Here is a 25,445-nt window from a genome sequence, read left to right on the forward strand (position 1 = left end):
TCCCTGAAAGTACTTGTACTTTGTGAGTCTTTTTATTATGTATTGTATAATAATAAAACTAATAATAATTATTATTGTTATTATTTCCAAATCAGGATTTATTTTTGCGTATATCAAAATCACAGGCTGCATCTATCAAACTTCCAATTTAGGATCACTTATCAGTCATTCCTCAGGTCCATATGCAGTGCGTCAATTACTATGCAATAATAATATCACCTGTTATTCCATATGACCAGCGGGGGTAGTACAGTAAACACTTTATGCCATATTATATAGTGTGTTACATTTCATCCCTGGAAAAAGATGCAGCCACAATAAAGTAACGGAAGTAGAATAAAATTACCCTTTTGCAAAGAAAAATCGAAATAGGAAAAATAAATGGTAATATATAATAAACATAAGGATATATCTATGCTGTATATAAAATAACCTATATACCGGATATGACAACCGCAGTACATGTACTCGTAATACACGACGTACGTTTAAGAGCGAATTCTGTCACTTTTCCTTTTGCCTCAGGGTATTTGTATTTCACTGTACGTAAGAGCTGTGCGCGTCCTGCGTCCGGCCGAGTCCTCCCCGTCCCCGCTGCGCGCGGTGCGTGTGAAACGTGGAAGGCGGGACGTGACGCGCCGCGTGACGCGACGCCCGCGCGCGCGCGCGGCTATAAACACCTGTGCAGGTGCGGGTTCGGATCTGCGGCGAATGTGGGCAGCGGGCGGCTTTAACCACACCGCAGCAGGCTTGGAGGTAAGGGCTCGTCCGCGGAACGGTAATGCCGCCGCCGAGTGCCGCCGTCCTCGCGTCGGGGAAACGTCAAACGGCGCCTTGGCGACCGTGACGCGCGCTCTCTCGTCTCGTGCGTCCCCCGTTGCGTTTGTGTTCAAATCTATAATTGTGAGATTCTTTCATTGCTGCTGTTGCATCAGTTTGCATGGGAAGTCACTGTTCCATCCCGTCGGTTACGGTGGCTCTTCATCGGAAGACGTTGCAAATGCTCAACGAAGTAGCAACAAACTGCAACGCAGGTCGCTTCGAGCGCTTCACGCAGAGTTCAAATAGCAAATGGAAGAAATGCAGACGTGCGACAAGCCGGAGAAGTGCAATGGTCGGGCTCTGAGCAAACGACGCCAATCGTGCACGGTGTAGGACGTAAAGTGCATTCGCTGCAGGTCGCTGTGGACGTCACCTCCCGTCGTGCACAAGGCGCGCTAGCCCCACAGCCTCCGCCCTGCTTCTGCAGCTTCCTTCTGCAGAAACCAAAGGCTCCAAGGCAAAATCGCTTTTGTACCTAAGGGGTTGATTTCTAAGCAATTCAACATAATAAATACTGTACACTGGGAAAGCAAGCACCGCGCACCTCTGTAAAGTAACTGTTGCATTAGAATATACTTCAAGTATTTCGCATTCTTAGTGCATCCGGTTAATGAGTTTCAGGGAGGAAAGTGCTCAGTTGCATTGTAATAAATTTACCTTGTCATTGATAAACGCTTCTCTTGCAAACCCTCAGCATTGCAGTGGTGCACGAGAACCTTTTTATTACAAGGGGACTTATACATGTTTGCTCATTGATCAAAATGGGTGCGTTTTGCTATTTGTAATGCGCAATAATGTTTCTAGTGACTCTAAGAGGCTAAGAATACGTTTCGAGAATGCCCCTTTAGAGCCCACTTGAACGTCTCCCTTAAAATAGCTGAAGGGAGTGTGCAGTGATCTAACGAGGAGACACTTATGAAGGGAGGGAACATATGCATGCATGCATGCATGCATACATGGATTTAATTTGGGGGTTTTTCAGCTGTTTGCGTTCAACTCATTTGCCATTGCAAACATTCAGTGCTTTGCTCATGCCATTATAAAGAGGGATGTTCATCACCCTGCTTTCATTGTGACTAAAATTAAACTGCAATTGAATATTGTAAGACGTTAGTGCCTGTGGACCTTTTTTTATTTATTTTATTTTTTTCGCCCATGTTTGCCAAGTTCTTTTTTTTGCTGGAGCCAAATGTATGCCCCTGCTGAGTTGGCATATTATCAAATCCAAGTCAGTAAATTGCCCACTTACTGTCCCCGTAATTTATTCGTTTATTATGCGTCTATAAACGTATAAAATATGAGTAATTCTATATTACGGGCTGGTAGCCAGAGCAGGATATCTGGAATGAACACAGGACTGATAAGACAATGACCCTCCGTCTGGCTGTATATCTGTCTGTCTCAATTTCCAACCGCTATTATACATTATATACACAGGAATTTGATTTCGGTGGTGTCACTGCTGTCCATTATCAGTCTATGTGAGACACCGTACCATTAGGCTGGAATAGATTCAGCTTTGATCTTATCCAAACATAATTCAATAGCAGTTTAATTTACTTTGTTGGTGTCTTGTTTTACTGTTCTATTGTGGGATTTTTTCTCTGTGTGTGTGTGTGTGTGTGTGTGTGTGTGTGTTCAATTCTGTGTGAAAATATTGCTTCATCTTTGTTCCTGGCATACCTACTTATTTCTCCCCAGGAAAGTTTTTTTTTTTTTTTTTTTAATGTAATAGTTCTGCGGTGGAGCGATAATCCAAGCCAGGTGCAGTATTGTAATAGTACGAGCCACAAAAAGAGAGCATTCGTTCGCTGTCTGCCTTCCCCACGAGGGCTTTCCTAAAAACACACACCGAGGAATGGAAGCAACAAATGGTCATATTCATAAAATGATTATATTGGAATTTTCTTTTTGATTATTTGATTATTGTATGTTTGATGGGATTGATTCTGGGCCTTAAATGACAGAATAATCACTTTGAAATTGCTTAATGTTGTTGGCAATTTCTCCATTTTGTAATATTACATTTTAAGTTATGTCAACCATTTCACCTTTTTGTCAAGTTTTAAATAGCACTTTGTTTTTACATGACGGTGGATTCTGATGATATTCTGGAGATCCAGAACATTTGAAGCTCTTCATATTAGAAACTGCCCCAGTTGAACAAAATTGAGATTATTCCTACTTATTGAGAGCTCAGACCTGTTCAGGTCAATTTATTTGTACAGCACATTTCACACTCAAGGGCAATTCAAAGTGCTTCACATAGGACATTACAATTATTAAAGGGGAATAAAAGCATATAAACTTCTAAAAAAATATATTAAAAAAGCCATTAACCATTGTTAATAAGTAAATACAAGCGTTTGACTTTGTTTCCCAAACTGAGCGTCGCCACTGAAGCACTTTAACCCTTCGCTGACTGCCACTCAGTGTCTACGGTATATTTGGCTCCCTGGTGTGACTCTGTTACACATTAGCTTCCAGAGCGATGTTATCATCCCCCCCCCCCCCCACACACACACACACACTTGCCACTCCACTCAGGACAGCACTCGCAGGTTTAAAGTGCAGTCCAGATCCCAGCACGAGCGAAGTCCGCCGCAGAGGAATGGTTTAGTGTTTATGGCGCTGGCGGCGCTCCAGGACTCATTACCGAACTGTACCCACACACACAGACCTCTTTTGGGGACAAGAGGAACAAGAGTAAGCCATAAAAATGGGATGATAAAAAAAAAATAATAAAAAGCTCGGAGAGGGAGGGGGGAGGAGCTGATTATAATGTGCCACTGTGTCAGGGCGAGGGACTGGGAGGACCCGTTAGAGGAGTCATGGCGTTTAAAAATATCTTTATTGTGGTGGATCATGTTTGGGTAGGAGGGATCGTTTCGCCCCACCGGCCAAGCCTTGTGGGCAGCAGATGAGCTAGTGTTTGTGTGTGTGTGTGTGTGTATGCCTGCGCGCACATGTACGTGTGTGTGTGTGTGTGTGTGTGAGAGAGAGCGAGAGAGAGAGAGAGATAGAGAGAGAGAGCGAGAGAGCGCTCAGCCAGTCCCAACAGATCCTCTCCTCTTCTTACCTCTACCGCCTCCTTCCTCTCTGCTCTCCAGATGATGCCGTGGATCTAGCCGGCCCACATGAGTGCTATGAGTGCCACGCTGGATGAGATACAACCCTCTGGAAGCCTCGGGAAGAAAGCAGAGATTTCGTGTAATGTGAGTGTCTTCCCCGACCTGGCCCCCAGCCCCGTGCGCGCTCCCCTGCCGGCGGCCGAAGCCCAGACCATCCGGACGGCTCTCTGCACGGGCGATAGGTAGGCACCCGCTCGTTTTCTATGTATTCTTCGGACAGGAAAAAAACAAAAAAAAAACGTGCCTGCGGGGGACTCGGATCGAGCCGTCGCCAACGTTTGATTCGGGTTAATCTTTAACACGTGGGATTGGAGAGTGCATGAAATGTGAACTTTCGTCTTCTCAGTCTGATCTAAAGATGTAGACCATGTTTCCTCAAATAGTGACTGGGGCCTTTATTTACCTCAACTGCTGAGGGTACCAGGTCTTTATTGGCAGCAGGCTTATATTAGAGGCAAGTATATTTGATCATATTTTAGTGTGAAGTTCAGAATCAAACTTCGGTCTGCATGCCAGGCCATGCAAACACATGGAGCTCGTAGCTACTCTAATTGTGGCACTTGTGGTGGTAGCTGACGGGGGAATTACAGTTTTCAGAGTTTCCCTTGAACGCAACACTTACTGCTTTGGAGCGCTGGAGAGCGAGAGCGAGAGCGGGGCATTTGCCCCAGGAACCGATCTGCGACCTGCTCTGCAGCAGCAGGAAACGGAGTATATGAAATATATCTACGATAAAAACACAATGTCTTATTTGCTTTTTTTTTTTTGGAGATAATATCGCTCTGGTGGAGCTGCGGAGCCGTTCCGTCGCGGAGCTTCGCAGCTCCGATCAGTTTTTGTCCCGGCCTTTACTTGAGGCAGGCTTTTATTTGTTCGTGTCGACCACATCCCCGGCATTTATTAGAGGCCTGTTTTTTAAATTTTACTACCGATATATATTTGAAGAAATATGGTACTTTATATGTTGGCCTTCGGAACATGTATTTCAGTCAGTTTTCCTGCGGCGTTCCTCTTGTCGTACGGTAAAAGAACTGGAATCGAATCCAGCACCTGTTACTTTGTCGGGGAGATAATTAGTAACTCAGTAACGGTCCTGTTTACACAGTGGTGAGGGAAAATGTCAGACCCAGCCCAGAGCAACTCACTTTTTTTGGGGGGGAAGTCGAGCTCTCGCCTTTCTCTCATCAGCCCTACGCTAAGATAAATCACATTACATTACATTACATCATGTCATTTAGCGGACGCCTTTGTCCGGAGCGACCCAGTGTCTCAATATCCCAAATCTCAAATCGGACTCATAATGCTACTGGAAATCATAATCCCCTGTCGATTCTTATCTGTTCCTAAATCAAGAGGGGCCTAATCTGCTGAGTTTCAGTCTGATTAGATAAACGGATATGCCGGATGCATTAAAAAAAGAAATAAAGAAAAGAAGATAGTAGATAAGTAGATAAGAAGAATTAAAGTCAATGGAATGGAATTGATTCAGCTCTAAAATATTACATTTAATTGAATTGGGTATTTTGCAGTTTTAAGATATTTCTATGCCTCAGCCGGCTTCTTTTTCAGTGTTTTTATTACATTATTGCATTTCAGTGACGGGCAGCTCTCATATGCGTCTTATCTCTGGTCTTATCAAGTGTCTGTTTGTGTGTGTGTGGGTGTGTGTGTGTGTGTGTGGGGGGGGGGAGGGTCGTCTGATGGCTGACAGTGGGACGGGAAGGAAGACATTCTGAGACGGTCTTGTGTTTCTGTCTGTGTGTTTGTTCTGATACACACACACACACTCTGCACAACAAAAGCATCAACAATAACATGGATCTGCAGCTGCTGTAATCCGATCAGATCCTGTGACTTGCTGAGGGCTCTTCTCAGTGCAGGTTCAAATATACTGTACATCACTATGATACACAACGTCGACTGCCTTTCATGAGGCAGACGCCATTATTGTTTGCATGAGGCAGAGGGGAGGCTTTTACTAATGGATGTAATTTAATAAGTTGGTCTAACCCATCCGTTGTCATCCCTGTCCATACTGTTGTATGCATGTTGTGCTTATTATTATTCTTATTCAATGTATCATGTAGAGAAATATCCAACCATCCAGTCACATTTATATTGATGCCCATTCAAATACTGCATCCTTACCATATCCTTGCCACTCAGCCTTTTGCGTTTTTTTTTGTTTATCTTTATCTGGTGCCTGGAGCACATTTTGTGCATTCTGTATCTATTGTATTTCTTGTTTTTTTTAAGATGGCTAAGCATTATTTTTTATGCTACTGTATGTTTTTTATTTTGTATTACTGTTTAATAATTAAACATTAAATTATTAAAATATTTATTCACATCCTTTTTATGAATATGATTAACATTGATCTATTATTATTATTATTATTATTATTATTATTATTAATAATAATAATAATAATAATAATAATAATAATAATAACAATAAAAAATAATAATGAAAATAATAATATGTTGTTTTTTTGTTCTACACTGTACCAACCATGCACTATCATGAAACATTCCTTGTATATGAAAATAGTACTTGGCCCAATAAACAGATTCTGCTGCTGAGTGGTCATTGCATTTTTATAGTCTCTCTCTCTCTCCCTCTCTCTCTCTCTCTCTCTCTCTCTCTCTCTCTCTCTATCTGACCATCTCTCTTTTCTCATTCTCTCTCTCTCCATCTCCATTCCCCTCTCCTTTGGTCTGTTCTTTCCACTCCAGGAGTAATAAAGACGGCGAGGACTCCGCTGTTCCCAACCCCTTTCCCGAACTCATTCCTTCATCCGTGTCTTCCTTTGTCTCTGAATGTTTGTTGCCGTGGACCAAAAGCAGTGAAAGTCAGGTAATCAGCATTTTGTTTTTATGTTCCGTTGAGGAGAATAACATATCGGCCGATGCATATCGCGTGCCTATATAACTGCAGGACATGTGTAACTTTGAATGAGTGCATTGGCTGCGTGGATGTTTGGGACTTGTGATTTATTTTGTCTGGAGCTGCAGGGCATGTGGAGGTCAAACCAGTTGTGTGAGTATGGAGATTTCGGTGCGAGGAAAATGCTCCGTCAGCACAGTCCCCACGATTCAAAACAAATGTATGTTACTACCTGGAGACCACAGCTTTGTACCTGCCTAGTTACAGCACAGCGTTTAAACCCCCCGCCCCCTTGTCTCCCTCACATGGCTTCAACATGGAAACATTCTTTTTCGCTTGAACTTGGGATCTTTTGTATTGTTGTATTTATTTCTATTGTAGTTGCCAAGTGCCATAAGAAAATTCCCCAAATAATCCTATATAAGGACGGATCTCCACAGTGCTGCCGTGGGTAATGCTGTATTGGCGTAAAACAGCACATGTGTGGAAGTAAAAAGTTGGAAGGAAGTCAATAAAATGTCAAAAAGCAGTGCTAAAATGGTAACTTATTGTGTGCCATGTGCCCTCTAATAGCCAGTAAACCACAGCTATTGGAGGGGGCCCTAAGCTTTGGCCCGTGTCTATATTTAAAACCCTTAACTCTCGTAGCTTATCTAATTTGTGCCATGATCCTATTCTATGAAGGGGCTTACGCGCCAGACTTTTTCTGCTCGCTGTTTGCGGAGGAGCGTGTTCTCTGCCAAGGCCCATAGCTCTGATTTGTATCCCCTTTCTGTTAGGATCAAGATTAAGATTAAGATTAAGTCTGTGCGGAGGAATATTTCATGAATGAGGCCCATTGAACGGGAGGCCTCGGCGATGACCAAATCAGATCGCACCGTAAAGACGTCGGCTCGTTGACTTGTTGATTCGTGTCAGCGAGCAGGCGAGCCTGCGTGGAAATTTGGGGCGTTTGTGGCGCCTCCTCTGGGTTTTCACCTCGTACTGCCGTTCCGCGAACGCTTATCTTAAGGGCCCTTAAGGTGTCCCGACGGTCCCATGTCCCAAGCCCGTGCCTCACCGAGAAGGGTGCGGGCTGTATTAGATAAGCCCGCAAATTAAAAAACGTTCATTTGCTTTGCTTTTTTATTTGCTCTTTTTTTCGGAGAAAAATGCGTTGTTTTTTTTTCCATAAAAAGGCGAAACGGCGGGAACTCTTCGTAGGTGGAGTTGGGCCTGGATATGTGTCTCAAGTTTGGTTTGATTACGATTTGGGAGACCCTCTAGCCCTTTGAAATAAAAAAAAAATGTGGACTTTTAATTCTAGACGAAGTGTTCACGCCTCTCGCATTTAAAATCTCACATGAGTGCAGAGAGGTGTTCAGGGGGAAATGACAGTGCTTGGCACCAACCAAAAACTATCATTAGTGTTGGTCTCTTTTGGCTCTTTTAGTTCCGTCTAATTTATCACCTAAGCGCCGCGATCTTTCTCGCTCTGGCGCTTTTGAGCCTGGTTTATTCCATCAGATTATTATTTTTTTTTTGGGGGGGGGGGGGGTCGCCGGCTCGGCCTGACAGGTCGCACCGGAGCACTCGATTATCTCTTAACACTGGAGTGTCTCCACTTCATACACAAAGACTCAAATGAGCTCCTCCGCGCCATTGTTGCCTCGCTCGGAATTATGGGCGATTGCAAATGTTCTCGAGCTCTCGCCACTCCATTGTCAAGGGGGCGGGGCCTGCAGGGATTTGGCATTCCTTTTTACTATTTGAATCCTCGAGTCCCCCCCGGGGAAGGGGCAGAATGACACGCAGGGTGACCTCCTCATCCTCAGCGCCGGAGCTCCCTCGTTAGTTCAAATTTTTTAATGTTGACGATCCTTATGTAATTCAGCGAGTGAGGCCCCCGGTCGGTCCCCGAAAGCCTCGCGGGGGCCGAGGGCCTTTTCACTTTCCAGCCCTTTCAGCCGCCGCCTTGGCCGCACAAAGGGAATATGTCAGACCCAACAGCTGTTTATGTGTCAAAATGCTCATGTCACGGGGTTACGACCTTCTCCCCCCCCAAAACCAAATGACATCATTGTCCCCACGGGCCCCCCCTCACCCATCCCTCGCCCATCCTTCACTCCTCCCCCATTATGGAGATTTGTCCCATTGAGTCACCTAGTGTGCGTGTGACGGTGTTTTTTTTTTGTTGTTGTTTTTTTTACCATTTCCACCCAAGTCTTTAATTCCAAGTCTTTATTATCCCCGGTGTCACACATCGGGGACTATCTTTTGAGCGCATTTGTCTTTTGCCTTTCACATGATACAAAACACCCTGTGGTGGGGGGCCGCGCAAATGGAAGGGCGGCGGCGTACTCCCCAGTGTGTCTGTGTGACTGGGTTTGAGTTTTTATTTTTTTATTTTTGTATTTTTTGCTTTCTTTTTTTTCACTGGGGGTGATGTGAATGCCTTCTCTGAATTGGCCTTTTTGCCTGACATTGCTTTCGGGGCTTTTGTTTTACGCGGGCTTTATTTGAGAGCCACTGCAGTCGTGAGAAAGCCGTTTTCCCCGAGCCCCGTGTCAGGCGAGCGTTTGCAGTGTCACGCCGCATTTCCATGACAAAGCCACCGCTGGAGGAGCAGGATCTGGGTTCTCCGTCGGCTCACTGAGCTTCTTTATAAAATAAATACCTAATAATCAGTTCATAGGACAATGGTCAGTTGTTCGAATTGTCTATAGTGCGTCATGATTTTAAAATATAATTTGTTAATTCGCTGAGTTCCCATCATAAATTGTGCTCCTGCAGCTCTGGCATTCCCATAGAACCAGTGTGTCATGAGGTTGCGCAAACTCATTTATTCTGATATTTCCTTCTGTAAATTCGGGAAACTGTAATTCTGCGGAAATATCTGCTGACACACAGTTAAATAGGGTTAAATGGTTTTCTTTATGCTGTATCACTTTAGCATTATTATTATTGCCAACTCAATTGCTAACTCAACCTTCTCAGCTCATTGCCCCTATAAAAACATTGTTATGCAACGTTATTATGCAGCCTATATAGGTTCATTTAGAAGTCATTATATACATACACACACACAGACATCTTTTGCAAAAACACAAGAAAAACATAAACTGAAGCAAAGTCACTATTTTCACTCATGACTTCACATGTTTCTCTCTCGTCCTATTGACTTATATGGGAAACGACCATTTCAATAGTTCTGCAACCAGACCCACTACAGTGCTCTAGCACAACGTGTAAGGCTGAAGCCTGTGGAATTAAAGCGGTGATTCAAAAGATTATTTTGTTATTATTATATTTTGTTAAAAAATATTTGATGTTCATCCCATATGTTTTTTTTAAGCTGGCACTTTATAAGAAACAGCCATTGCGTGTATTTGTGTTCTGCACACGCTCCTCTATACGCTTTTTCCATTGTTTTGGTGGCGGGGTCCGCCGCGCCATTCCCAGTGAGAATGCAAAGGTCGGGCACGAGGTGAATTCGATAAGCCGTCGGCGCTAGTTGCGGTCAGTTATACTGTCGATTTGGATGAACACACAAAATAACAGCACACCGGGATGAAAAAGTATCCCCACCACCTCCAGATCACAAAAAGTCAAACTTTGGAGGAAACAATTTGGGTCTAAGACGCGGCAAACCGGACGTTAGGGGAAAAAATATATATTTTGAATTGAATTCTGGGACTCGGTGTAGTGGAACACGCCCAACCCGGACGACGTGACGGATTCCCACTTTCATGCCACGCAGGCCCACGCCCATGTTCTCCGCCTCAGGACAGTGAGAGTAAACATTCTGTTGAGAGTTGTACTACACAGTAGGTTTGGGGGGTAAAAAAAAAAAAAAAAAAAAGCACCAGAAAAGTCTCGAGGTTGAGTTATTGTCGTGATCCCAACCGAAAAACAGAGCAGGTTTTATGATGAAAGAACTGAGAATGAGCAGGCGTCGTGTCCGCTCTACCAGCCGAGTATGCTTAAACATACACAAGGAATTTGACACCGCTTTTCAATGACTTGTATTTACAGAACAACTGTGGATTCAACAGTTGCTGTCTCAGGAATTTGGGTTTGTTATCGTATTTTCACACGAGTGGCTTACACTTTGTTGTTCTAATTTTTAATTTGAATTGTGTAGTTTTATGCACATTTGTGGCTTTGAGGTTTTTTTGTTTTTTGGTGTTTTTGTTGACGGCGTTGTTTGAATTTTGAAGCCCCCCTCCCCCAGGGGTCAAGGACACGGTGTCTGGCGCGGGTTTCGTCGTGAGATTGGTGGAGGCTCCCTTCATCGATCCGTCTTCATTAATTCAAGCTCGTTTCGGCGCCGCGATGAGCCGGCGATGAGCCGTGCCGTTTGGATTTCCTTTTTAGAATTTCACATACGATGTGTTGGGTCTCAGAGTGGGTTTTTTTTTTTTGTGTGTTGACGACTTAAAAGCGTAATTTTCAATTTCCATTTAGTAAAAGAAAACAGCGTGGGTGGGGATATGACTGCACCCTGAATGCTGGAAGGGCTTCCAGCATGACTTAAAATGCCATGATGGAAAGTTCTATATCATCCCATCGTCATTTTTATTACAACATATACAGTATGTAGACTCTATTTTTGTGACAGTTTTTTTTTTTTATCAAATGAAAACCAAATACATCATATGCCATGGTGACATTAGAAATGCTTTTATTACAGTGGACTAAGGCTGCTGTGGGCTGCTGCCTGTTTTCGGCCGGTTAGTTCAGAATATTCGGACACCGTTCAAAGCGTCCCATTTAGCCCGATTTTGGTTTTAACTTTCTCAGAACCTCTCTTCATATCAATATTTCCATTTTATTTCCCCCCGAGAAATATAATAAGATGTCTATACATTCAGTCAAAAGTTTACTCCAAGCAGGGTTTTGGTTTTCAACTCCCCACGTCTTTTACATCTTTGGGTTCATTCCTTCCTTCCACAGCAAAGAATTTCAATGACACTAGAGACGTCACTCTGGCAGCCAAGTTAACAAGTTGTGTCTTGACGTCTTCAGCCATGAAAAGTTGCTCATATTTGCTTGCTGTAAATATGCAAAGATCTGTGCTGCACATTGTAGAAGTCTTTTTTTCAGCTCAGTACCCTCCTCACTGGCATTGGGAGGTAAAAAAGAAAAGAAAATGAACATAAATGATGTACTGTATGTGTGTTGTATGTGGGGTTTTTTTTTTTTTCAAACATTAAATATTTTTTAACACATTTTCTTTCGTCTTTGGAGTACCCCCTGCAGTATCCCAAAGTACCCCTAGGTGTACGAGTACCCCTATTTCAGAAAAACTGTTCTAAAGTACTCAGTATGGCAGCGCTGTATGGACCTTGCTCCAAGGCGCACGTAGCACACAATAAGGAAAGCTCATTAATAAAAACAGAGTCTAGTGTTTACAAACAATATCAGTGACTTATGGATAATGAATATCAGTTCACAAAAAGATGGGTCTTTGTGAACTTTTTTATGGTTTTTCACCAACAGTGTAAAAATCCTTCCCTGAACTTCTGCTTTTTATTTAAGTTAGCACAGAGTATATAGTATACTGTATGTTCTGAATTGATATGATATAGTCGAATTAATTCAGAATTTGTATTATATAATATATCAGAGTTTCTCCCACAGAAAAGCTGAGATTGTCCCCGTTACGCAGCAAATGGAGTAAAATAAAATACCTCTAAAATAAAAACACAATGTTTTCGAGGGGTTTGACACTTTTCACGTGGTACATGTTAATACGTTTGACAGTTTGAATGAACGGACGTTATCGATAGTGAAAACTTTTACGACCCGCCTCTTTTTATCTGATTGGCTGAGCGACCATAATGTGACCCGACGAGCGCCGCTGCCCTTTGGCACCGGTCGCACGGGAGAGTCATACTGTACAGACTAACAGAGGGTTTCGAGCAGCGCTCCAAACCATAGTGTTTAGTGAAGGCGTGTGCGGCGGTTTCGGGGCAGGGGGCGGGCGGCTCGGTCATGGCACCGAGACGCGGCACAGAAATCAGCGTTGCGATTCCGTCCGGGAGATACCGATAGGAACCGATGCCATGGTGGTACCGGGTGTCAGTACCCAACCCCAACGGGCGGTTTAAAACATCCCGTGCATGATCAAGAGATACAAGAGGTTTATTTGTCACATACATATACATACGTTCATACATATATGCAGTGAAATGTCTTTGCAACGCACCCGGAGATTATGCACAATAGTTACTAAACCCAACATAATAGCTACCTAATTCCTACCTAGCAACTAACTGAAACTAACTGATTGCTAAAATGTAGTGCAGTTAGTGAATAGAATAATATAAATAAAATAAACTAAAAATTAAACAAGACTCAAAAAGATAATAAAAAGTGGGGTTACAAAATAGAAGGGATAAAGCTATATATATATGGGTTGGTTATTTGTATATACAGAGAGTGTGCACAGAGAGATGGGGCTATTCACAGAGGGGTCCGTTGTCAATGTGTTTGCGTGAGAGAGAGAGAGAGAGAGACACTACAATACACGGTGGACACCCTGTATATTCTAATCTGATATACTCTCAAATATTCTGAATGCACTGTGAAGTCTGTTCTGTATAATGTCCTTATGGGGACCTGTATAGGACATCCTTGACACATATACAGTGTATACAGTATGTATGTATACTGTATGTGTGTGTGTACGTGTATGTGTGTTTCGGCCGAATAGATAAAAACGACTTTAATTTACAGTTCTTATGAGAATCTCTCATTCACTTCGATAAAATACTCTCTCACTACTCTAAAACCTCTCACATTAATTAGTGAAATACTCGCAATACTAAGAATACTATAGCTAACTCCCAATACTCCCAGTCCGTCTTGAGATACAAGATATAAGATGCAATTGAAAACCTTTCAGAGAACCATTTCAAACACACACACACAGACACACACGCACGCACGCACGCACGCACGCACGCACACACACACACACACACACACACACACACACTGCTGAAAAGTGCTTCGCTTGTTTGCTTCTTTGGGGGGATTTGGTTTAAAATGACATAATGCTCTTCCACTCTCGAGCATTATCATTATCATATTTATTTAGTTGTTAAAGAATGGGCTTGACGAGGAGGAAGCGTCCTTTTAGTTCATGTGCTTTTTTCCCGAGGTGTCTCCAAGTATTTGATACAAAGCTTTTGCTCCTGCGCTGAACCCGGAGCCTTGATAGCGAGTAAATTTAGCTCTGACCTTGTCTATTAAAGCTCTTTTCACCATGAGAACTAATTTTATCTCCACTTGTTTATGAGATGTCTTTCCAAGATGGAGAGAGGGGGGAAAAAGGAAGGTTTTTAGATGTTTCAAGGACAAAGGAGGAGTTAGCCTGGTGGGGAAACTTCTTCTCGGCGTTTCTCACACTTTGCGGGGCTTCAGAGGACGGCACGGTCAGATAATAAAGGTGTGGTGAGACGGTTCTCCCGCGCCGGGAAAGCCCTGGATTGTAAAAAAGTTGTGTACCAAAGAACAAAAATGACAGGGTGTCATTAAAATCGCCTCCTCTCGACCGGTCATTTTCACAGTTTTTTAAATATATGGATGTTCGTCAGTTAAATTGCTGTGCAGCGAAGGGAAGAGCATGAATTTCCATGCCAGAAGAGTCACTTTGCCCGCCATTACTCCTCTGTGTCTGCAGAAACGGGTAGGAACTCTACACATGCTGTTTATCTCTGCACTCTGTTCTAATGAAGGATTCACTATTTATATGCTGTATATATACAGTATATATATATATGTGTGTGTGTGTGTGTGTGTGTGGGCGCGTGTGTGTGTGTGTGTGTGTGGTGTGTGATTTTTAACATGAACAGTCTGTAGACCCTATTTTTGACACTATTTTTTTTTTATTTTTATCAAATGAAAACCAAATACATCATATGCCATGGTGACATTAGAAATTATTTTATTACAGTGGACTAAGGCTGCTGTGGGCTGCTTCCCGTTTTTGGCTGGTTAGTCTGGTATGTTCGGACCCATTCAAAGCCTCAAATCTTGCCCGATTATGTATTTAACTCTCTCCAAATGTATCTACATATGAATATGTACATTTTCTTTTCCCCCAAGATATATAGTAAGATGTCTACATATATATATATATATATATATATATATATATATATATATATATATATATATATATATATATCGTTTTTATTAAAACAAAACTCTTGTTTTGTTTGGGTTTTGGCTGTGAAGTTAGTTTCACATTGGAATCCACTGCTTATTCCGCCCATCTCCTTCATCATAAACGATGCTTGTATAACACGTACGATGTGTGTGATATGATGTGATATATATATATATATATATATACATAAAAGTACTCTTGGTTTCCTGATCTCTGACTGTGACGTTGGATTCACATGGGACGGATTTCCTCTTCCATTTCCCCCTTTTTTTTCTCCCCACCCGCTCTTACATGAATGATGCTAAAACGCACGATGCGTTTTTCTCTCTTTCTACATCCCTGTCGACCCCACCCTCACTGTTCTGGTGGTGTGTGGTTGTGGATGTTAATATCAGACGAAACAATCAAGTGGCTGTTTCTGACAGGGTTAGTGACTGTAAAACATCTGCCCAGTGTAAATATGTAATTAGAAAGAAGTGAGTTTGAGGCCATCATTCACATTTTCTAAGGCTATTGTGTCATTTTTTATTCATTTATTTCCATCTAATATTATATAGATTTTAGTGTGGGGTGATGATGTTGTTGTCGTATTATAATTATCTTATCATCATTTCAATCTCCGGCCTATTGATCCCCGTCGTGACCATTACATCCTCTCACTGCTCATATTCATTTTTCCGCCCGTGGCTTGTATTTACAAGTTGAATCACTTATTTAAACCTCATATACTGTATAACCATTTCCTTTGTTTTTTTTTTTTTTTACTTTGAGAGCATGGTTCTTTTAGGATTAGAAAACAAAAAATTTGACTCGTAAAATATTTCTCCGATGTTTCCGTGATGATGCCGAGTGTCATTATCATTGGAGGTGATGGCATGGCCCTCTTCATTGTTGGCAGTTAAAAAAAAAAAAAAAAGCCTTTCTCTTTCAGTTTGCATTGCCTTTGTCGCCAATTCTACTGCAAAAAATAAATAAATAAATCACAGAAAACAAAAGAAATCTTTGCAAATCGCATTGCCAGTTTTGAGAAAAAAAAATCAAGAAATTGTGGTCAAAACAAACACAAGCGCGAAAAGCCCTCTAAGTTGAGATGGGGAAATGTGTTTACAAAACATATTTAGCCGAATCATCAGCGTGCGGGAACGTTTAAGACAATATAAAATGAAGGAAATAAAATATACTGATTTGAGGCTTTGGGACCAAAGCCTCAAATCAGTATATTCTGAGTCAGAGTCAGAGTTCCATCAGATATAGATCAACCCGAGGTTACAGCCGCTCGAAGTGCATCCCGAGCTTCTCTGAGCAGCGAACAGGACGTCACCCAGCCCTGTCCTTGAGATAAGGAAATGGCAAATCTCTCTTTTTTGGAACGAAAAATCTTTTTTTTTTTTTTTTTTTCACACCCGGCGCTGCATGTGTCTGTCATCGCTCCTTATCACCGCTGTTCCAACTTCCCCCTCTGAGTGCCGAGAACACTGTGCGTCATTGTTTGTCTGACGGGATTTTCGGAGATTTGGCAACGGCTGCGATTATCAACCGCAGACACATGTTTGGTTGCGTCTTTTTTCAAATTTTTTTTGTAATTTATTTATTTTTTTTAAGCCACATCATCATACTAGTGCTACTGTCATGACGAATGGGGGGAAAAAAAATCACAATCTGCTTGTTGGGCCGAGTGCATTTTCATATCCAAGGGATTTCATATGGTGAGCGTTGGTGTATTGTAGTGCAAACAATCTGCATAGAAGTCTGGTAAAGTAAAGTCTGGAAAAAAAGATTTATACTCACTTGCTGTCAGTATAAATACAAATATACATGCATATCCTGTGCAGAATTAATAAATATTATGCAATATTAGAGGCGCGCTAAAGATAACACTTTATCGATCCCCAGGGGGAAATTTAGTCTTATTAGTCATCCTTGTATTAAGTACCCGTTGTCTAATCCATCTGTCCGTCCGTCTGCCTGTCTCTGTGATGTAATGTGACAGCTCCTGTATTGGATGGACGCACTGTACTTGTCCAAATAGCAGCAGGTCTGCGCTGGGTTGAGGGCGAGCGCTGGATGAATGCAGCTCTTTGTGCTGTGAGACAGCGACACGGCAGCACATCAGCCTGGACATTCATTACAGCAGCGCAGCAATGATTAACTGCAGCTTTTACTGCGACTTAACCTGCTCTGCAGAACGTCACATAATGATACCTGACTCACTGCAGGACGCACACGAGACACGCAAACTCAAACACACACCCACCCACACACACACACACACACACGCGAGCGCGCGCGCACACACGCACACAGGGATGCAGCTGGTAGGAGTCACTGAGTGCATTCCAAATATGCCCCACCCAAGAAAATGCTACGTGTGTGTGTGTGTGTGTGTGTGTGTGTGTGTGTGTGCGTGTGTGTGTTATGGATTAAAACACACCTGAATAGCCACCAGCTACATCTACATCATACACATCTACAGGTTTGCCCTCAAGATCCAAACATTTGGTGCAATTTTTGAACCCCCCCCCCCCCCCCCCCCCCGGAAAAAAAACAAACAACAAAAAAAAAAAAACCCAAATGAGATTCCTCTAACTTTCAATGTAGGCACGCTGGTTGTTTCACATCTTAAAAAACATAAGAAAAACAAACCACCAAATGTTCCGACAAATAATTCTCTTAGGAACCAGAACATGGATATAACAAAACCCTTGTTGTTGTTTGAGAACCGCCGGGCGTCGCCCTGAGCTCTGTGCCGTCCTAACGTGGGTCATGTGCCTGTTTAGTCTGAGCAGCCTCCTATCTCTCCCCGGGCCCTGCTTTGTCTATTTGATTTTATTTTGTTTTATCCTTTGCTGTGCGGCACTTTGGCCGACATTTGTCCTTTTAAAATGTCTTTTGGAGATCAATTTTAATTTGAAACTTTTTAAAATGTAATACAGCTAGCCCGTTACATTTTTTTAATATACATATTAAATAAATACATTCGATTTTTTTATATAATATATGCAAGAGAGTAACAATTTTTGATATACATACTGTATATAAAATAGATAAATTCGACTTTTTTTATAGAATATATGCTAGCAATTTAATTTTTTTATATACTTAAAATAAAATAAATACAATTTGACTTTGACTTCCACTCGAGTGATGCATCAGTGACCCCCCTGCACAGTGTGACTGCACGGTTCTGTGCCTGTTTGTTATCATTTATAAATGGATTCGATTCACAGTTCAAATTAAACTTCACCTTCATGCGACGCGGACGGTCCGGCACGTGCGTCCCGAACGACGGGCCAACTATTAAATGATGGAGACAAACGCGTCGAGCGAAAAAAACAAAAAGAAAACAGGTCTTCAAAAGGCCCCGCGTCCCTCGTGAAACGCCGTCTCCCAGTGATTTCATTTGCGGGGCCGACCCGCTCCGCTCGGTCAGTTCATTCTAGCGTTTTTTTATCTATTTCAATATCGTTTATTATCATTCAGCGTCCGTGTCCACGCTCGTTTCAGCGGCGTGATGTCATCTTTGGGAGGGGACCCCACAAATCACCCTCCGCCGCGACTCCTGCGGCGCGAGCACCGCGGCTGCGAGGCTCATCTCGGTAATGCCGACCTGCGGACCTTTGGCTTTTTGTTGCGTCTCGCTAAAAGGACCCGTCGGCGCTCCGCGCTTCGATTTGTCTTGTAAATAATCCCCGCGCGGACTGATTAAAACACAGAGATGGGGTTACTTCACTCATCCAGGGGTGATGTCATAGGCATCACTCACGCGCACACACTCGCACACGCACACACACGCGCGCGCGCGTGTGCACACGCACACACATGCACACACACACACACACTGCCTGCGGACCCACCCTAAAACCACTTATTGAGCTCAGTGGGAGAAAGGAGGAGGCGATGTTTTGGTCTGTACTGCACTCCCCCAACATACACACACACACGCACACACATACATAAACACACACACACACACACACACACACACACACACACACACACACACACACATACTCCTCCTCCCCGCCCACATTCTGTCAACTTTTGGGCAGGGTTCACCCAACTAGCGTTACATTTAACCAGCACCTTTTGTAATAATTGCTCTCAGGGTTCTTGGAGGGCTTTATGCTGGCCATGGCTGCTTGAATGTGAATAGGGGACGGGGGGGAGGGGGGGTCCTGCGAAGCTCTCTCTCTCTCTCTCTCTCTCTCTCTCTCTCTCCCCCCCCCTCTCCCCTCCTCCTCCTCCTCTCTCCGCTGAATGGATCGCGGGCTGATCCTTGGCTTCTTGACTCGCCAGAGGAACACGGTGGCAGGTGATTGGCCGCCGAGCCCCAGTGACACAGATCCGCGGAGGCAGGAAAACAGTCGGAGAGGCAGCGCCGTCTAATTACCTCATTCCACTGCTGCAGAGAGAGAGAGCGAGAGAGAGCGAGAGAGAGAGAGAGAGAGAGAGGGAGCGGTAGATACAGGGGTAGAGAGACTTGCCAGCGTCCTGTCTTGATGCGTTCTTCCATCTTCCTCGCCAAAGCCCTCGCTCTGCCATGCTGTGCACTCAGGCCTTCCTGGGCTTCCCAACTTGCCCAAATTCTCAGCTCTGCTCGACCGCAAACAGGGGGGTGAGTTGTTAATGGATTAACTTTATGACGGATCAACTAGTTAATAAGTCTTTTATAGACTTACCCAGCCTAAAAATAAGTCTTTGATGTTCCGCGACGCGGTATTGTCGTGTTTTTTTGGGGGGGGGGTTTTTGGCGCCGTTTGGACATTTTCGAACACCTTGCGCGGCTCCGACGTACTTGGATGGGACTTGGATCGTTTTATCCGACTGTTTTGCCGCCGCCGCCCGTGCACCTTCTAAGGCCTGGGCTCTCGTGTTTCCGCACGACATGCGATGTTAAAATAATGGCCCAAAAACACCAAAAAGTTCCTCTGCGTGTGTGTGTGTGTGTGTGTGTGTGTGTGTTTGTGGGTGTGTGTGTGTGGGGGGGGGGGGCAGGTGATCAAGGTGTACAATGAGGACAACACCAGCAGGGCGGTGGAGGTTCCCAGTGACATCACGGCCCGGGACATTTGCCAGCTGTTTATCTTGAAGAACCACTGCATCGACGACCACTGCTGGACGCTGTTCCAGCACCTCTCCCACCTGGGCATCGGTGAGATTTATTTCATTCTATTTTTATGTTTTTTTGGGGGGTTTTTTCTGCCCACCACTCCATCGTTCCATCGTTTTCACTCTTCACACTTTATCGCTGCCGCCGCGAAAAAGCCCCGAAGCCCGTTCGTTAACACGCCGGCGGTCACGTTAATGGGGATAATGGTTCGGAGCGCGATTGTGGACACGGGGAATGGACGTTTAATCAAAAGCGGGACTCTTGTTAAACGTGTTAAAACAATTGCCTTTTCCCGAGACCCGTCGAGCTCTGGAAATTCATTAAAACCGCGCATGCTCCCATCGAGGTCTTGACGTCTGCAGGATTTAAGTCGGGCCGAGACCTCCATTATGCTTCCATTAACGAACGATTGTTTCAACAGAACACGGAACAATAAGAAACGTTCGGCGGCGGAACGGGTGGCTGTTATTTTTTCCGGAGCTAAACTCGGCTTCTCGTTAGAACCGTGCTTCGCCGGCTGCGGTTTGTTTATTTCGATGCACCTCATTATGGCGCGCGGAGTAGTCTGATCAAAAAACCCCCAAAAAAAACGGTTCCCGGCGCAGCCCTGGCGATGATGCTTCGACCAAGGTGACTTTTATGAAGTGGAGCTGATGTCAAAATGGGGCTGCGTGGCCAATGAAAAATAGGAATATTGATCCAAAAGTATCATGGCTCGCTGACCCCCTTTCCCTGGCTGTTTTGGTCTGTTTTCTGCCTTTTCACGGGTTGACCAACACTCACGGAGTAAGGAAAGAAACGTGTGTCCGTAAGTGTCAACGTTAACATGAACTCCATGTTTAACCATCTGTTATAGCGGAGAAAAAGAAGAAGAAGAACAACAACAACAACATGTTATCTTGTGCTTGACAATTCCACCATAAAACGCACGATAAATGAAGTCGCAGATCTTCGATTGCTAAGGTCGTACTTTGTGTCCGGATTTTTGGAACGGCCTCTCTGTACCGTGAGGTCAGCTCCGGGTGTCCGCCCTTTTTCTTTTCATCTTAATCTCCAAACTGCTTCAAAGAAACTGGTACCTTTCGGTCGCCGCCGGTTCCTGGAACCGGACGGCACCGTTTCACGAGCTCCGCGCGCGCGTGGAGGAGGTGGAGGTCAGTCGCTCAGTGACTTTCATCCGTCCTTCGTCCCGTCTTTCTTCACCAGAGAGAACCATCGAGGACCATGAGTCCGTCATGGAGGTGCTATCAGGGTGCGGGATGGACACCGAGAGCCGCTTGTATTTTAGGAAGAACTACGCCAAATATGAGTTCTTCAAGAAACCCCTGGTGAGTCCATTACAAAGTTGACAAAGTTGACCTATATATATATATATATATATATATATATATATATATATATATATATATATATACACACACACACATGTTTTTTTTTTTTTTTTTTTTTTTTTTTCCCACAAGTTCTGTGTTGCAACCCACCTCTTTGGTCAATGTTTTCCAATTTGCTGACATTGTTTTCCTCTTAGTTGAGTTATAACTGATGATGCTTTTTTTGCTGCCAGGACTTTTTTCCAGATCACATGGTGTCAGTATCCAGTGAAACCAATGGGTTGATGAATCATTCAGAGCTTATTCAGGTACCGTTGTTTCTTTACAATTCATAGCGTACTATTTGCCCTTCATTCTTTAGTTGTCTGTCTAATACTGTTGTCCTATGGATTAATATTAATATTGTATTATTATTTTACTTTTATTATTTTATTATCATTATTTTATTTTATTATTATTTTGTTTTATAATTGTATGTATATTTATTTATTTATTTGTTTGTTTGTTTGTTTGTTTGTTTGTTTGTTTGTTTGTTTGTTTGTTTGTTTTCTTAAAATTTTAAATTTTTTGTTTGACAATCTGTTTTTTCTTTCTCCAAAACACAGACGTTTCTAAGCTCCAGCACTTGTCCCGAAATCCACGGGCACCTCCACGCCAAAGAGCAGGGCAGGAAGTCCTGGAAGAAGTTCTACTTTGTCCTGAGGCGATCGGGACTCTACTTCTCCAACAAGGGAACCTCTAAGGTCAGCCAGCGAGCAATTAACAAGCAGGATCTACTCATTAACACGGCTCATTTCAGACAGTCCGCGGTTCCATTTTTCGGAGACTTAGGAGACTTGAGCTTTTTTATCCCGGAGTTCCTTCCTGTCTGTGAGATGCCAGGTGGTGGGAGGTCTTTACCCGGGGAACCTCGAGGAACCTCAAGTCGGTCTCTCTGAATGCTGTTCTGTGAGAGCTCGCCATGTGTATGTGTGTGTGTGTGTGTCGTGAAATTTTTTATAATTCCACGATGGAAGTGAGCTCTAGTGTTGCAATATCCATATCGTAAGGCTGCACAAATCCGTCCAGTTCATCAGTTCCGGACAGAATGCCAGCCCCCGCAGAAGACACGAGTTTCACTCTGAGAACGAGGGCTGTTCGTAGTGATAGAAGGTTTTTTTTTTTTGTTTTGTTTTCAGATTCGGTTCTTGGCGAGCCGCTCAATAAAAAGAGTCGATTTTCTACTCTCGACTCGTTCGACTCTTGGTCTGTAGAATTCAGTTGGTGTGACGCAAGGAGTCATTTTGACTCTGAGTTGTGAACGGAATCGCCCGAAGAATCATTGAATTCTGCCCAAATTATTATTTGGGCGGAATAGGAATATAGCTCAGTCACATTCGATGTGAATTGTGCAAATAGCCAAATTTTTTAACATTTAGTCCTTGGAAATTATTTGCAATTTGCGAGAGAGATTCACTCTTTTGACGGAGTTGCTCAAAAGATTCGCGGCGAACGAATCGTTGGCGTTTCCTCGCATCCCAAACCGCGTAGCAGGCCGTGGTAAAAAAGCACGGTCACGCATGTTTCTGCTCTCGTTAGTGGTGAACAGGATACTGCCGTGGCGCCGTGGGTTTTATTTCATTGTGAGACGCGGTGCGGTGAAAGAAGCCCAGTGTTGGGAAACCTCGGGTTAAGGAACCTCAGGGGGCAGGAGACGTCGGAGGCCTAAGAACATAAGGCTGTGTCATGTGCTGCAAACTGGTTTATTTTGTGGTGCGCGTCACATTAAGACAACAAGGATAATCCATGTGTTCACATTTTTTATTTACCTTGAATTAAGGGTGGCGGTTGTATTTAAACAAAAAGCCTGTTTCTAAGCAGTGGGGGTGGCGGTGGTGGTGGTGGTGGTGTGTGTGTGTGTGGGGGGGGGGGGTCACAGGTTCATTCCAAGTAAATATTGCGGTTGAGATTATGAGACGGGGAACAGGTTGAACTAGATTTTGCGTCGGGTCAGCTGCCGTGCGAGTCTCTACAGTACACCGCGCCATCTCCCGCTCCCAGTCGGCAAAACACCGCGCGGCGCCTTGTTTTCGTTCCGGACGCCCCCCCCCAGGTCGACTGATCTATACGATTCATTGTCCGCGTCGGGGGTTGATATTCATCGGTGTTGCCGCCAGACAGATACGGCGGACACTAAAACAATGTACCTTTAGCTTTGAATCAGGAAGTGGAGCGCCGGAACAATGGATTCCTTTGTTCCCTGGGAAAGCTATCTTTGGCTGAGGGACTGTCCATAATTTCTCCATCAAGTTCCCTATCAGCTTGTCCTATAAATTGAGCCTTATCTCTTTAGGTACATTGATATGGTGACCACGCCCCCCTCCCTGCTACTGATAAGGCTGTGTTATATAGATAAATGTGCGTTGTTTGGATTTTCTATTTGTTAACCTACCTCTTCACGCTGTGTGTGTGTGTGTTCAAAATTAGGTTTTGCTGAGATTTCGGACGCCTTTTTAAACGTTTTAGTTGTTTTGCTTTTTTATCTGACACACACTCATCTATAAAAGAGTTATTTTTATTCTATTTTTTTTCTAGTGGTGCTGTCCGCAATTCTGTTTAAAATATGATTTTTAAAAAGCTGTCAATAGTAAGGACTAATATATGGATGTCGTCGTATCGCTCTCTTTACTCTCTCTCTCTCTCTCTCTCTTTCCCCCTCTCTCTCACATCATGTTTACAAATTAGCGATGATAACCTAAAATAAAAATATAAACTTGTATATGTATATACAGATAAGTGAAGATAACCAAAAATTTAAATAGATAAATGGAAACGTTGCAGTTTAAAAAATGCATATATACAGTACATCTGTATTGTGTGTGTGTGTGTGTGCGTGTGCGCGTGTGCGTGCGTATAATCTAAAATAAAGTTGAACATTTTGAACCTTGCTGTTGAGAATATACAGTACAGATAAGTCTCTGTCGCTCTCTCTCTTCATTCTCAATGTCTTTCTCCCTTTCTCTCTTTGGAGGATTTGTATAGAGTATATCATATATTTATATATATATATATATATATTTATATATATATATTAACTGGATCACACTGTAGAGGTGTAAAGAATGAATTGTTGTGTTGTTGTGTTTTTTTTCATTCATGTTTGAAGTTCTAACTGTTTCCCAGGAACCCAGACATCTCCAGTTCATCGCAGAGTTCAGTGACAGTGACGTCTACACTCTGCTGGCAGCCAAAAAACTACACGGAGCGCCCACCGACTATGGCTTCTGCGTCAAGGTACCGCTACGTTTGGTTATTAAAAAAGTGAATTTTTTTGGGGGGGGGTAATTCTCTATCAGTTGACCACGGGTGATACTATCACAATCAAATAAAGCAATAGCTTTGCAGTTGTTTTGATTGATTGATTGGCTTCTCGTTCACTTTCACTGGACGTATTTCACTGATTCACGTTCACTTTATTTACCTTATTTACTTTCCCGCGCAGTCGTCTAAGTGCAGCTCTGCCAGGGACATGAAGCTGCTGTGTGCGGACGACGAGCAGAACCGGACGTGTTGGATCACGGCCATGCGGCTCCTCAAGGTTTGGCAGTACTCACCGTAGTGTCATAGTGTCCCTGGTACTCGAGATAAACGATTGCGAACGATCAAGTGGTAAAAAAACCCCCAAAAAAACACAGGAAAAAAAAAACAAGCATTGGCAATCAGCGCTCAGTTATTCCTGAATAATGACCACTGTCTGTTAATAACGACCGTTGTCATGGGCAACCGCTTCTCCGCTCGTGGAAGATGAATGTGGAGATGTCCGTTAGTAACAGTAACTTGGTTAGTCATGTGTAGGGACAGGTCAACCATGTTGTAGTGTTGCTCACGCTGGGGGACTATTTTTCTTTTCTTTCACATTAGTTCTGAAATAATTTCAAAATCAATTTTTAAAATAAACATTCCGTCTCCATGTATCCTCCGTACTTCCCGTGCTTACATTGTTCAGGATGGCAATTATGGCTTTTTT

The 25,445-nt window shown here is 43.4% G+C and overlaps 1 protein-coding gene across 4 annotated transcripts in view; it reads left to right on the forward strand.

Annotated features, from left to right (window-relative positions):
• The first annotated feature begins 646 nt into the window (after positions 1–646).
• grb14 (growth factor receptor-bound protein 14) overlaps positions 647–25,445 on the forward strand; it is a 29,282-nt gene continuing 4,483 nt past the window's right edge. For 2 of the 4 annotated variants that reach the window (XM_080019134.1, XM_080019135.1), the window contains exons 1-9: positions 647–756; positions 3,933–4,135; positions 6,690–6,810; positions 19,994–20,150; positions 21,315–21,436; positions 21,673–21,747; positions 22,045–22,182; positions 24,602–24,712; positions 24,921–25,016. In XM_080019134.1, coding sequence (XP_079875260.1) covers positions 3,960–4,135; positions 6,690–6,810; positions 19,994–20,150; positions 21,315–21,436; positions 21,673–21,747; positions 22,045–22,182; positions 24,602–24,712; positions 24,921–25,016 — 996 coding nt within the window. In that variant the 5' untranslated portion in view covers positions 647–756; positions 3,933–3,959. Of the gene's footprint in view, positions 757–3,932; positions 4,136–6,689; positions 6,811–14,423; positions 14,516–19,993; positions 20,151–21,314; positions 21,437–21,672; positions 21,748–22,044; positions 22,183–24,601; positions 24,713–24,920; positions 25,017–25,445 lie in introns of those variants that run through there. The other 2 variants (XM_080019136.1, XM_080019137.1) reach the window with 1 other exon arrangement.

Source organism: Zeus faber (assembly GCF_960531495.2).
Source record: "Zeus faber genome assembly, chromosome: 18".
Taxonomy (NCBI): domain Eukaryota; kingdom Metazoa; phylum Chordata; class Actinopteri; order Zeiformes; family Zeidae; genus Zeus; species Zeus faber.